The sequence below is a fragment of the Chelonia mydas genome, chromosome 2 (genome assembly GCF_015237465.2).
Source record: "Chelonia mydas isolate rCheMyd1 chromosome 2, rCheMyd1.pri.v2, whole genome shotgun sequence".
NCBI lineage: Eukaryota > Metazoa > Chordata > Testudines > Cheloniidae > Chelonia > Chelonia mydas.
In genome coordinates this window covers 85,074,064-85,088,144 of record NC_057850.1, presented here as the reverse complement: position 1 = coordinate 85,088,144, position 14,081 = coordinate 85,074,064, and the positions used below count along the sequence as shown (strand labels likewise).

The window sequence follows — 14,081 nt, the reverse complement described above, 5'->3', positions numbered from 1 at the left end:
CCTTTAAAACAATCGCCCTGTTTGTGGTGGAGGTCTGTAGTTCCCAAAGTCTGGCTGCAGAGATGCTGCCAACAAGCTGTCATGGTAGCCTAAGTTCCTTCTAAGCTGTGTGGCCGTGCAGCAGGCTATCAAGGGCTGCGCAGGCAGGGAGAGGTGCCACTCCCCCGGCCCGGCCCAGCCCAGTCCAAACCTGCCAGAGCTGCCACAGCCAGGGAGAGGTGCCCCTCCCCTGGCCCGGTCCAGCCCAGCCCCACTGGAGCTGCCGCGGCCAGGGAGAGGCGCTTCTTACCCAGCCCCGAGTTGCTGGGGAGAGAGAAGGCTAGGGGGAGTCCTCTCTCCCCGCCGCAGCCCCGGGGCAGCCTGCACCTCAAACCCCTCATCCCCGACCCCACCCCAGAGCCTTCACCTGCAGCTGGAGCCCCTCACCCCCTGCACCCCAATCCTCTACCCCAGCCCTGAGCCCTCTCCTGCACCCTGATCCCCTCATCCCTGGCCCCACCCCAGAGCCCGCACCCCCAGCCAAAGCCCTCACCACCCCACACCCCAACCCTCTGCCCTAGCCCTGAGCCCCTTTCTGCGCTCCAATCCCCTCATCCCTGGCCCCATCCCAGAGCCCGTACCCCCAGCCAGAGCCCACACCTCCCCACACCCCAACCCTCTGCCCCAGCCTTGAGCCCCCTCCCACACTCTGAACCTCTTGGCCCCACCCCCGCCACACATCACCTCCATATTGGTGCACATAACAAAATTCATTCTGCACGTGGACGTAAAAAATTAGAGGGAACACTGATGGTAGCTGGTGCAAAGAATTTTGGGGAACATTTAGGAACAACAATTCTTGCTACACATGACTGAACAGGAACAGATAGGCTCTTCTAGAATGGAGGGGTTGAGCTGGGTGGGAAGAAACTTAGCAGCTGAAAAAAAGCACTACAGGACTGACTCTTTGGTGAATTTCTACCATTGCCCTGTCACAGTTCTGGTGTCCCTTGCCTTTGGTGTGGCACTTTTTTTGTGTGTGCAAACTTAACCTGTGCCTAAATATTTGAGGCTAAATTTTCTCCATGGATCCCTGAAATGTGTGTTAACAGTAAAGAGTTTGAGGCACGAACAGCTTAATCCTCATTAAGGAGAAGCTCAGCTGCTCCATCTTAACTCACTTATATTGTATTTCCATCTGTGATACTCCATGTATTCACGTGCTTGGTGCATCACAGCTTTGTGAATTCCTTTAAAATATTGTAGGGGCACATTGAAAACTAGGTTCATGTAGCCCGGTCTTTGTCCCTGCACAAAGCCAGTGTAAAAGGCATGCAGATTGCTGGAACAGAATCTTCCATGCTTCATGGCTGCTAAAATAAGAGTGTGTAGTGAAAAGTGCCTACTCAGCAATAACTGTAGTGAGACAAACTCTAAAGTATAAGTAAAACCACATTTTTCTTTGTATTCTGTCATATCTTGACAAATGCATGATAAAGTGAGACTTCTAGTGCTGATGGATGCTGCAAATTAAAATGAAATTGAGTTAGAAGAATAATATTTTCTTTTATAAATGATATCCAGATTGAACACTTAAGGATGTAATTTAATATTTTTATGTGTATGATATTAGAGGATCACTTTGATTCAATTACAGCTTTATGCTTGGTCAGAGATCATCTTACCCTTTCATTTTAATCATGTTGCCATTGTTTTATGTACCAACTCTATAGAAATATTGTACTATTTGAATACTTGTGTAATAATAGAATTAGCTTTTACTTTGTAATTGTTTCTGTATTCTCGTAGGAAAATAATCTCTTTTGGCATATACTTTTAAAACCATATAATATGTTTAGCACTTTACTGCTAAAATGAAAACAGAGTTTTTGTGAAAATAACATCAGCTTCAATTTCCCCTTCAGTGCACATATTTTGGCATTTAAGTCAAATGATCTAAACCAGCTGTCACTGCACTGATAACTGAGATGCTCAAGGAATTTCAAAAAAATTGTAAGAAACCACTATGGAATTTTGGACTCCGGGATAGTTGCCAGGGTTATGGCTATAGTACAGATTGACCTGTTCATGTTGTGCCATAATAATTCCTAACCATTGCTTCTAAAGAAATTATTTGGTAACTTTAGAGAATAAAATGGTAACAACTGCTTACCTTCCTTTTGAGTGATGTCAGACATACCTGTTTCTTTCTCTTTCTGGCTAATCTAAAAATTGCACCCCTTCTGAGATAAACAAAAGTAAATCCAACTGAAAACAAAATTTTAAAAGTATCCAGTCTTTTTCAGTGGGTCACAAGGTCTGTCAATCTTGTCTCCGCTCCATTGTATTGCATCAAAGCCCCTTGTTGGTCCCTTAGAGTCAAAGAGAGGGATCTTTTCCATCCTCCTTCTTCCATATGTGTCAGTCTTGGGACTCTCAACAATGAAGTAGGCATCAGACCAGACCACCAGCTCTGCTGCTTCTCTTCTTCCAATGCTAAACTTACTCTGCTCTGCCATAGTCCTTAGTTTCTCCTCTCAGGATGTGGATATCTCTGTCTCTCTAGCTAAAATATCACTCCTGTCCCAGTCAGGAGTGAAAGTAACTTAAAGGACTTACCGTTACGCCGGAGTCCTGAGCAGGGGGCATGGCCTCAACTGGAAGAGGCGTGGCCTCAACTGGAAAGGGGGGGCCTTTAAATACCCGGGCCCTTTAAATCAATTTTAAAGGCCCCGGGGCTCTGGCTGTGCTAGCAGTGGCTAGGAGCCCTGGGCCCTTTAAATAACCCCTGAGCTACCAGCTGCAGAGGCGGCTGGGAGCCGCGGGGCTTAGGGGTGGTTTAAATCACTGCCGGAGCTCTGCTGCCGCTACCCCAGGGCTCCGGCAGCAGGGCTCGGGAGGCGATTTAAAGGGCCCGGGTCTCCAGCCGCTGCAGGGAGCCCTGGGCCCTTTAAATCGCCAGCCTGGGGAAGCCGGTCTGGTCCGGCACAGTGTTCCGGCTCTGGCCGGTACGCCATACCGGACCGTACCAGCTTACTTTCACCTCTGGTCCCACTTGACTTACCTAACCACCAAGCTGGCTGTTTTTAGGCTTCTTCTTGAGCTGTTTCACTAGCTTCTTCGAAAGCTACTGCCAGGATTTCCAAGGGCCTTGCCCTGGAGAAACCCAGAGGTACTGCTTCCGGCCCTTTCCCAGTGAGTAAGTGTCTGTCTGTCTGCTTAGCAAGAATCATAGCAGGTCGTGGTCTTTCCCTAGCCTTTCCCTGTTCTGAGGGAAGGGACACTTATGTCCCCTGATATGTCTTCCCAGCGTTCCTTGCTATAAGGCTTACTGCTCCCATCAGTTTTGGGAACTATATATTTGAAACCAGGAACTGGATCATACTGGCCATACCCTAACTTAAAGAGACATTGAGGTGTTGACTCTCACACCTGTCTAGAAATCCACACTTTGCCCAAGTGTGTATACCTTTTATATCTTACATCTCTTAATACCTTTTGAGAAGCAATATTTTGTGACACACTTGTTTGTACTAAATATGAAGGGACAAGGTGGATGTGAGGTAACATCTTTTGTTGGATCAGCTTCTGTTGGTGAAAGAGACAAGCTTTCAAGCTACAAAGACCTCTTCTTCAGGTCATTTTGTATACATTTACAGTAATTCTAGATATGCAGAGTAGGTTAGCAAACTATACATAGAGAAGTGCCTGTCCTGCAATTCCAGCACTGGTGAACATCCTCAGACTTGGCTGGATCCAGAGAACTGGCCCTTAATTTTAAAAATGGCCTACCTTTCTGCACCAGCAATACTTCTGAGCTTAGTTTATGTCGCAGCAGATTCAGGTGTTTAAAAGTAAAGATAACCTAGATTGTGCACATAGTTATTTGCATCCACAATTTTCTGCACACAAAAATGGTGGTGGCCTCATGAAAGCTGGACTAAAAAGCCCCCAGACCTTAAATGTCAATCCGTTACTCTTTTTAGGGGTCTTTATTGTCTAGAGAGGATCCAATCTATTCACTGGAGATGGCAAAAGAAGGTCTTGTGAATATATCAGGAGGCACAGATCGACTGCACAAAGAGGCAAGTACCCTGCACTTTCATTCCTAGCCAAACAGAGTGATCTTTCGGAACCCCTTGTGGAAAGGTTTTATAGAATGTAACAGAGCTGAAGCAACAGGATTCTATAGAAAGGTAATAGGGTTGTATAGAAGTTACACTAAAAACTATTAAAAATTAATAAAGGATACAATAGGTTTTTGTGCTATTCTGTATAATTCTGTAGCAAAGATATAATGTTCTCTTAAATTCTACAGAATGATTAAAAATCCTATAGAAGGGTTATAGTTTTTCTGTTAGAAGACTTTTCAGTAAGGTGCTCTTTTTGTATCATGATCCTTCAGTGGTTCGTGTTGTAAGAAATGGAAATATTTTCTTTTCATTGGTTTTGACCCAGAAGGCTTATTTAACCTTTTGTCATTGTTGGACACTTTCCAAGAAGTCTTATACTTCAATTTTGCTGTAGTATTTTGTTACAAAATGATTTCAGTGTAAATTGAACAAACTTTAAATAAATGGGCAAATCCTAAAGTCTGTATTAAGTCTTTACACAGGCAAAATTCCCAGTGAAGTAAGACGATTTACTTGAGTAAGATTTTGTCTCCTAAAGAATAAAAATATAGAATAAAAAAGAATAGAAATATCCTTCAGTGGACATATCTGATGTCATTTGTTGACCACATATACCCTCCTAAATCTCTAATTTCATTCAACAGCTGCAGTGGTGACCATATTGCTATAATTACCAGAGATGCCTTGTCTTGAAAGTAGTTTTCTTAAGATAGCATTGAAGTCAAAGGGAAAAAATGTCAAAGTATTCCTTTTGGGGGTAATAATATTCATTGTGACAACAACTTTGATAACAGTTTTTCACTGATATTTGAGTTTGGGACTGGCAGAATACTTAATGAAGGTGTCTCATCACATCTGCTTGGCAGATACTAGAAATCCACCAAACCAATTTGTTCTGTCTCCTCAAGAACTTCTAATCATTTTCTCATGCAATTCATTGATAACCTTAGAAATGTTTTACCTTCAGTGGAAAAGCTATCAGAGGGCAATAATCAGTCTTAAAATTGCTTTTTTTTAAAAGGTTTATCATAAACGTTCATTTATTTATTTTTATGCTAGTTAACTAGAATATTGGAGAGAGGATGGCAGCTCAACAATGCAACTCAAAGAACCATGAATGAGAGTCGACATTTGACTGTATTTATTGACACCATGTATACAACCATCAAAGGTAATGTGTCTGATTGTAAGCTATGGCCACTTACATTATTGAAATAAAAATGTATTCACTTTGTAAATCTGTGAGAACTGTTTGCAAAGAGAGGGTGTTTATGCTGTTTGTGTAAGGGATTCATCTTATTTTGTCTCAGTGAGTTGACTGAATTGTTTCCTTCCCACTTAGTACTTGCTGAAGTGGCCACATCTCTAAATGAGACGCTGGCTCTGGATTTCCAGTTGTCAAACAGTACATCTCAGAGTCTGCAGGAAGATATCTCCACCATGCTGAAAGCAATGCGCAGAAGATATTTCATGCAGCAGGATCAAAAAGTCACCACTGTACTAAAGTAAACCTACTGTCTTATTGATATTTCTCTATTCATGGACAATCTATCATTCATGTAGGGATCTATGAGAGGAAAAAATGGTCCAGTGTCTCCTTAGTATTGGCAAAATTTTATGAAGCTCTGTCATGAGGGGAAGTGGAAACTGAAATGCCTGGAGTTGGCCATAGTTTAAATGGAGTCTCAATGCACAGTTGGGACCTATCCAAAGACTCCCATTGATTTCAGTGGGCTCCAGACTAGGGTCTTGATGCACATACTATGGAATTGTGTTACAGGGGAAAGTGTCTGTTTGCTTTTGAGATAGATTTACTATCTCTGACCAAAGTTCTGCTCCCTCTTCCATAGCTCTGTAGGGCCCCAGGTGCAGCATGACTGGTGGTGTTCTGCTGCACTGGAGGGTGCGTGATCAAATCTCTGAAACACATGTAAGAATTCCATAATCTCTAAGCACCACCATGCCCAGTTCCACAGGGGTTCTTCCCACATTCAAGCACAGCAGGATTCTGAGCACAGCCCCGGACAGGGACAGGTTTATATGCCATCATGCAGCTCCACAGCTCACTGTCCCCCAGTGGGATTACAGCAGAAACAGGGGTTATGGTAGCCTGAGGGCTGTAGTAATTTGTGTGTGTGTGTGTGTGTGTGTGTATGTAGGGACATTTCTTCTCCCAGGCCTCCAGTCAACCTCCTGTTGCAAGCCCAGCTGGGGAAGGAAATAGTCTTTTGCTGGAATGGATGCACATGTGGCATATGTTTTGTAGGTGAAACCTCAGCATTTATTTTGAGCATTCAGCTTTTATTCTAAGTCATAACTTTGATTTCACATTGCTTTCTCCTTATTTGTTTTTCTTGAAGACAGCTTTAGATTCTTTATTGCCAGAGTTGGGAAATGTAACCACCAAATTTTTCAGAATTTGGGTGTGGTTTTCAAAAATGCCCTTTATTGCTTTAACTCTGTTCCCACTGATGTCAATAAGAATTGACCCTTGACTTTAATGGGTACAGAAGTAGACCAGTTTGAAATGCTTTTGAATATCCCACCCTTTGTTTTAAAATATTTTGGATTGGGAAGAATGTTTGTCTATACTTGTCAGGGCTTGTCTAAATGGAGAGTTAGTGCCTGGCAAGCTAGGGTGTAAATATACAGTGCACTAGCATGTTGTGCATGAACTGTCTGTGTGGACCCTGCTACTGCCCATTAGAAGTTCCCTAGTGGACTTGGACCTACTTCTGTGTCATATTCCCATTGAATAGTTATATGTTCATATGTTAATGTGAATATAAGAACAAAAGAATGGCCATACTGTGTCAGACCAAAGGTCCATCTAGCCCAGTATCCTGTCTTCCGACAGTGGCCAATGCCAGGTGCCCCAGAGGGAATGAACAGAACAGGTTATCATCAAGTGATCCATCCCCCGTTGCCCATTCCCAGCTTCTGGCAAACGGAGGGTAGGAAAACCATCTCTATACATCCTAACCAATAACAATTGATGGGCCTATCTTCCATGAAATTATCTAGTTCTTTTTTGAATCCTGTTATAGTCTTGGCCTTCACAACATCCTCTGGCAAAGAGTTCCACAGACTGACTGTGCATTGTATGAAAAAATACTTCCTTTTGTTTGTTTTAAACCTGCTGCCTATTAATTTCATGTGGTGACTTCTTGTTCTTGTGTTTTTATAGACCTCAGTCATATCCCTCCTTCGTTGTCTCTTTTCCAAGCTGAAAAGTCCCAGTCTTATTAATCTCTCCTCATACGGAATCCATTCTATACCCCTAATCATTTTTTGTTGCCATTTTCTAAACCTTTTCCAATTCCAATTGTGACAAAGCTCTGTCCTTGCCTCCGTGGGTCCCGCGTTTCCTGGCGGATTTCGCTAACCTCAGAGGCTCACTGTGACCCTGCACATAACCCTTCTCTCTCTAGAGACAAGGGTCACAGTCTACTGAGCCATTTTCATCATAAGCCAGCGAGGGAGGTGAGGAGAAGTTATCCTTCCTTGCATAGTCTCTGTTGTCTCCCAGTCTCAATGATTAATCAGGGGGCAAAGTGGGGTGGTGGGGGGAGCCCAGGCCCACCCTCTACTCTGGGTTCCAGCCCAGGGACCCTAATAGTATCAGCTATGGTAGCTGACCTTATAGAAACCTTACATGTACAATTCCCTGGGCTACTTCCTCCACAGCAGCTCTCACTTCTTCAAGCTCCACTTCACCCTCCTCCTTCCTTGTCCCTGATATGGTGTGTACTACTCAGCCTCTCCAACAGCGCAACTTCCTCCCACAGCTCCTGACATGCACCCCCACCTGACTACCTGGGAGGCTTTTAACTAGTTTCAGCCAGCCCCTGATTGGCTTCAGGTGTCCCAATCAACCTAGTCTTATCCCTGCCTTCTGGAAAGTTCTTAATTGGCCCCAGGTGTCTTAATTGACCTGGAGCAGCTGCCATTTCATTTATCCTGGTACCAGGGATTTGTTTAGCCTGGAGCTAATATATCGATCTCCTACTACTTTTCTATAGCCATCTGGCCTTGCCCCGTCACACAATATATATATATATTTTGAGATGGGGCGACCACATCTGTACGCAGTATTCAAGATGTGGGCATACCATGGATTTATATATGTGATCCCCAAATATAGTGTTGCTCACCTGTCTCTCATGCTTGGTCCCGTCTATTAACTTCTGTAAGAGCCAGATGGCCATGAAAATGGACTACAAATAAAACCTGGTTATAGTTATAATGAATTAGGACTTGGAATAGCTTCCTGGCCTTATGAAAGTGTTTGAGAACACACCATTAAATAACAAAATATTTCTGACTTTTACAGCAGTTTGGGCTGTTAAACCAAGGCATTTGTAAGTTAACTTTTTCAATTGTAGGCTTTCAGCAGAAATTTCTGAAAGTTCTCTGATAAGTGTCCTTTCACACACTGAAGAAGAGAATTAATAAGATTTATGCTAGCAGCATGAGAGTTTGCTTTACAGAATTTATAATGCTCTAGAGCTACAAATTCAAAGCTAATTTAAATAAGCAGTTGGACAATGCATTTGTCAGGCAGCAGATAGTTACCCCATGGCACTTGGTAAATTTTGTTTATGATGATATATCATTAAACAATATCTAACTTAAGCCTCTCTAAGGGCTTGTCTACATTACCCGCTGGATCAATGGGCAGAGATCGATCCAGCGGGGGTAGTCTAGACGCGATAAATCGACCGCCAAGCGCTCTCCTGTCAACTCTGGTACTCCACCAGGCAAGAGGCTCAGGCGGAGTCGACAAAAGAGCGTCAGCCGTCGACTTACTGCAGTGAAGACACCACGTTAAGTAGATCTAACTACTTCGACAGCTACGTTATTCACATAGCTGAAGTTGCGTAACTTAGATCGATTTCTCCTCCTGCCCCCCTCCAGTGTAGACCAGGCCTCAATTTACTACATAAGACAAAATTCCTGAACTACAGTATAACCTTTTTACGGTACACTCAAGTGTTGGGGGAATACTGCCTTGTAAAATACTGCATTGTAGCTTCATTCTACCAGTTCCTGTATTTTGTTATAATTTGAAACAATGATTTTTGAGGGTATGGACCGTGGGTCGGTAGTATGAAAATATAAATGCGTATCCATATCTAGTATTAGTAGGAAAGAGTCAATGTATTTCTTCTTTTGTTTGTGATAACACTGTAAACCAGGCTTGGTTTGCTATAATTGGAAATGTACAAACAGTTGAAAGCAGATTAAAGGATAAAACTGTGAATCAGAATTATTTGTGTATGTGTCATAGCAGGGACTACACTGTGTATCTTACACAGGAATTGCCATTCAGGATCACACCAATTTAGGTTCAGTATCCTCCCTTTGATAGTGGGCAGTATCAGATGCTTCTGGGTAAAGTACAAAAATCCCGGTAATGGATTATCATGGAATAATTGCAAGCAGTTAGCTGTTGGCTAATTCCCTCGGTCTGGGCTGTAGTTCCAAAATCACACCTAGCACCATTTTTTGAAGATAGGTACTATACTTACTTCCCTCCAGTGGGATAGCTGATTTTCATAAGAGATTGCATTTTTTATTATTATTATTATTATTATTATTATTATTATTATTATTTTTTTAGCAGTTCAGCCACTTTATTTTTAAATTCCTTCAGAACCCTGGGATGTATCCATTCTGTCACGGTGATTTGTTGCTGCTCAGATTATCAATATGTTCCAGTGCCTCCTCCTATACCATGGCATGTTGATCCTAGATTAAAAATGTTTAAACTGCAAATGTCTGAGGTAGGACATGGAACCTTTCCAGATGCATGAAATCCATGCAGGCTTTCAAATCAGAGGTATCCCAAATGGAGCTTTTGAACCAAATGCAGTCCAAAGGGTCTTCAGAAGTGGCTTACTGTACTCATTTCTCTGTAACTACAGGGCAAGGACGAAGCTGATAAGCCACAAGGTTGTATTGTTTGCAAATGCAAACCAGTAATTTCTCGTCTTCTATCAGTGGTGAGACAAGTATAATAAATATTATGGTTGTAAGTATTGTTGATGAAAAAAATTGGTATAGGTTATGTGCAAGCTAGTTGCAATTGTTAGTGTCGCAAAGTTTGGGTAATCCTGTTTTCAGTTCTTCCTTCCTTAAGAAAATACACCTAAATTTCTCTTCCTACATTTATTTACTGTTTGCTCTCTGTTTATCAGCACTGCAGAGAGGTTGCTGTTACGGGTTCAGAAAGAGTATCTCAAACCCCAGCAGGAACTTGCAGAACTAAAAAAAGCTGCAAGCCATCTCTTAACAAACCACAACATCAGACTACAAGAAGCCCAGGGCCTGGTGAATGAGGCTTGTACTAACACCAATGAAACCAACCGTCTGCTTTTTCTTATCTACAGCAACCTGGCAGAGTTAAATGTAAGACTGGAGATTCCGCATTGTTGCGTAATAAGTATCAGATACATAACGTGTTTTAAATACCTCACTTTTCACACTGAAATGAATCCATAGACTTTTACAAATATTAATATTGGTAATATTCAAGTACATCAAATAGAAACAATGCAACGTGTTCAAAGTGGGAAGGGTTAAGTAGTAGATGAGTTCATCTGCACCAGCTGACATTACAGAGTACCATAAAACAATTGATTTATGCTACAGGATAAAAAGCTAAACATACAAGAAAACAAGGACCTTTCCATCATGCTAATTAAAGAAGGGAAAGTGTTGATGGATGTTGCTGCTGCCCTTGCCACAGATGTAAAGAACTTTACGTCAGTAAGTTACTAAATTGTCTAACATTCATTTGATATAGTGAATTGCATTTTGATTAATTGATAAAGGAAATAATTTCAATGTTTAGAATCTAGAGATCTATCGAGATGGACTGGACCTCTGGAATGCCAAACTAAGGCATCATGTAGATGACCTGGTCATGCAGATGTCCATGAGGGGAGCACTTGATCTAGTCTACAGAGCAGAGGATCATGCAGCTGAATTTCAAAAACTTGCAGAAGCGCTAGACAGGTGAGCGCACCAAGATATATGAACTCAATGGATGCTTCATCTAATTTACTGCCAGATTTAATTTAAATAGATAACAGGTTAGTCCGCTAAGGGAGCAGGTCATTTTTTTCATTTAAAACTGCAATAAATTTAATTACTTTTACTTTTCATGAAGTGAATGGTATTTTTATTAATGATGCAGAATAGGTTGATTTAGTCTTGCAATTCACATGAATGATCATTTGTAAAGTGATTAGTTTTTAAGTTAATAAATGTTCAGTGAATACCATGTGATCTAGCTTCTTTATATATCAGTCAGTGGTGAAAAATACTCAAATGTTTAAGAAAGAAAAATTACTTTTATCATGAAAAGGTTATGTCCATTATATAAATACTTCCTTGTCAACACATTCAAGAACTCCATCAAAAAACTATGATTGTTGTTAGGCTTCCCATCTCATATCATCATAATCCTCAGAAATGGGCAGGTTACACTTTCAAGGTTACATATAGAAGCACTTTTAAAAAGTGCTCAGAGCTCATCCAATATCAACACCAAGAGTTATTAGCTGGAAAGACATTCTGATTATTGATATGAAAATAAAGACACCAGACATCCCCATTTTCTTCTACGGTTCTCACAGCCCTACCTTTTAAAACTAGCACATAAGTTTTTAAAATGAAGCCAGATCACAAAGCACAAGTGTATTGTAAGCCTGAAAGCAGAGAATTGTGCTTGTAGCTAAACTTGTACAACTCTATTGGCTTCAGTGTGGTTGCACAACTGTAAGCAGGGAGAATTTGACCTAGAATAGCTTTCAGTTCTATCCTGAAATCTATGTTGCTGTACACTGAATCTGTAATCCCCTCTTTCTGTTTTGCTTTTGTTTAGTGTGTGTAATTTGCTTTTTTTTAATGGAAACTAATACATTTGATCATAAGCTTTTAAAAATGCAAAACACACTAAAGACAAAGAGTAAAAAACAAACAAACCCTGAAGTAGGCCAGAACTTCAGCCAGAAAAAATCAAGTGAAACACGTTGCGTAATGTGCTCATCTCTCAAAATGCCTTATGTATTCTGAAAACATGTACACGTGATAACTCAAAACCTGGAAACATGCTGCCTGGTTAAGACACTTGCGTAAACGATGGATAATATTTTTCTACTGCAGTGGTCTCTCAAATGTAAGAAATGTATCTCTGAATGCAACAAATGCTGTCCATGCCCACTCCAGCATTACAAATCTGATTGAAAGAACAGAAAATCTGGCAGATGATGCTTCTAGAGTTATAACTAATCCCTTGGACTCAGTAAGTATCCATGTTGGGATTTTAAGTTACCTTCTGCTTCTGATTCTTTTTTGAATACCTGTTTATATGCTGCTACCTCCCTGCAACTGTTGAAATCTGTTTCCTTGTCTGACGCTTCTGAAGCAGCCAGTCTCACCAACTCTTACACACCCTACCCTGAGTCATCTCCATGGATGCCACCCTCAGCCTCTCCCTCTGTACTCTTCCCACTCCTCTTCCACTTTAGAACAGTGCTGTACTGGATATTCTTTCCCTCCATGTATCCATCATCAGTCGTTACTCTAACTCATCTTCCTGCCTAACACCTGACTCTCTTCCTCTTATCACAGCTTCCTACTCTTATCTTTTGATTACTTCAGCTTCAGGGCTCTGATGTCTGAGTTGCCGATCTCCTCCCCTCTTCTCCTTGCATGACCTTCATTTCTGGATCAGCTCCCCATTCACTCCCACTAACTTCACTAAACTCTGCTCCCGGTCCAATCTCTCAATATCAGAATTCTCTCTCTCTCTCTCTCTCTTCTTTTCTCTCTTCAAACACCAGCTTATTTAATTCAAAATCACCCACTAGTCCCATACCTCCTTGCCTTTCTCAGATTTGCAGCCCTCAAATACCCATCACTTCTCTACTTCAGTCAGTCCTTCCCTCACCCCTTTTTTTTTCTTACCTCCACTGATGCATTTGTTGATTTCCCCTGGTTCAGCCTCTTGTCCAACCCTGACCCCTTTGCCCAGCTCTGCCATCTCAAAGTTTATTCCACATTTAGAAAAAGCATAGCACATTGTGAGCACTGCTGGAAACAAGTACATAATGTTCATCATGCTGAGATTCACTGTAATACCTGATTAATTCTTTTTGTATTATTATTATGACATAAGTTGTCTTCTGTAGTCAGTTTGTGAAATTGGATTTTCTATTCACTCTTAGACAAATAATATATTTTAAAAAGCAATAGAAAATAAAGTAAATGAGTCATTTTCTCCATTCTCTGAGAATAATTAGAATTTCTTCTAAGGGGGGACTGGAACACATGACTTATGAGGAGAGGCTGAGGGAACTGGGATTGCTTAGTCTACAGAAGAGAAGAATGAGGGAGGATTTGATAGCTGCTTTCAACTACCTGAAAGGTGGTTCCAGAGAGGATGGATCTAGACTATTCTCAGTGGTAGTGGAGGACAGGACAAGGTGTAATGGTCTCAAGTTGCAGTGGGGGAGATTTAGGTTGGATATTGGGAAAAACTTTTTCACTAGGAGGGTGGTGAAACACTGGAATGCATTACCTAGAGAGGTGGTGGAATCTCCTTCCTTACAAGTTTTTAAGGTCAGGCTTGACAAAGCCGTGGCTGGGATGATTTAATTGGGGATCGGTCCTGCTTTGCACAGGGGGTTGGATGAGATGACCTCCTGAGGTCCCTTCCAACCCTGATATTCTGATTCTATGATTCTTTCAGTTGAACCTATTCTCTTCACATATAGTAAATGTTGTTTGGTTTTTTCAGCCAGAGGAATCTCTTGATTCTCTTGGGAAAGAAGCTTTACAGCTTAGTTCTAAATTTCTAAATGAAACAAAAAATCTGAAGAGGAAAAATGAAGGTCAGTTTCATAAATGTACAATTTTAATGGTATTTGATATAACTTTGTTAACAGTGCAGGAATAATT

The 14,081-nt window shown here is 41.4% G+C and overlaps 1 protein-coding gene across 1 annotated transcript in view; it reads left to right on the top strand.

Moving 5' to 3' along the window:
* Window positions 1-14,081, top strand: part of LAMA1 (laminin subunit alpha 1) — a 163,393-nt gene that overhangs the window by 111,985 nt on the left and 37,327 nt on the right. Inside the window, exons 34-41 of the mRNA XM_007062321.3 lie at window positions 3,966-4,064; window positions 5,172-5,283; window positions 5,455-5,617; window positions 10,313-10,523; window positions 10,767-10,883; window positions 10,969-11,132; window positions 12,285-12,423; window positions 13,921-14,014. Of these exons, the coding sequence (XP_007062383.3) occupies window positions 3,966-4,064; window positions 5,172-5,283; window positions 5,455-5,617; window positions 10,313-10,523; window positions 10,767-10,883; window positions 10,969-11,132; window positions 12,285-12,423; window positions 13,921-14,014 (1,099 nt within the window). The remainder of the gene's footprint in view (window positions 1-3,965; window positions 4,065-5,171; window positions 5,284-5,454; window positions 5,618-10,312; window positions 10,524-10,766; window positions 10,884-10,968; window positions 11,133-12,284; window positions 12,424-13,920; window positions 14,015-14,081) is intronic.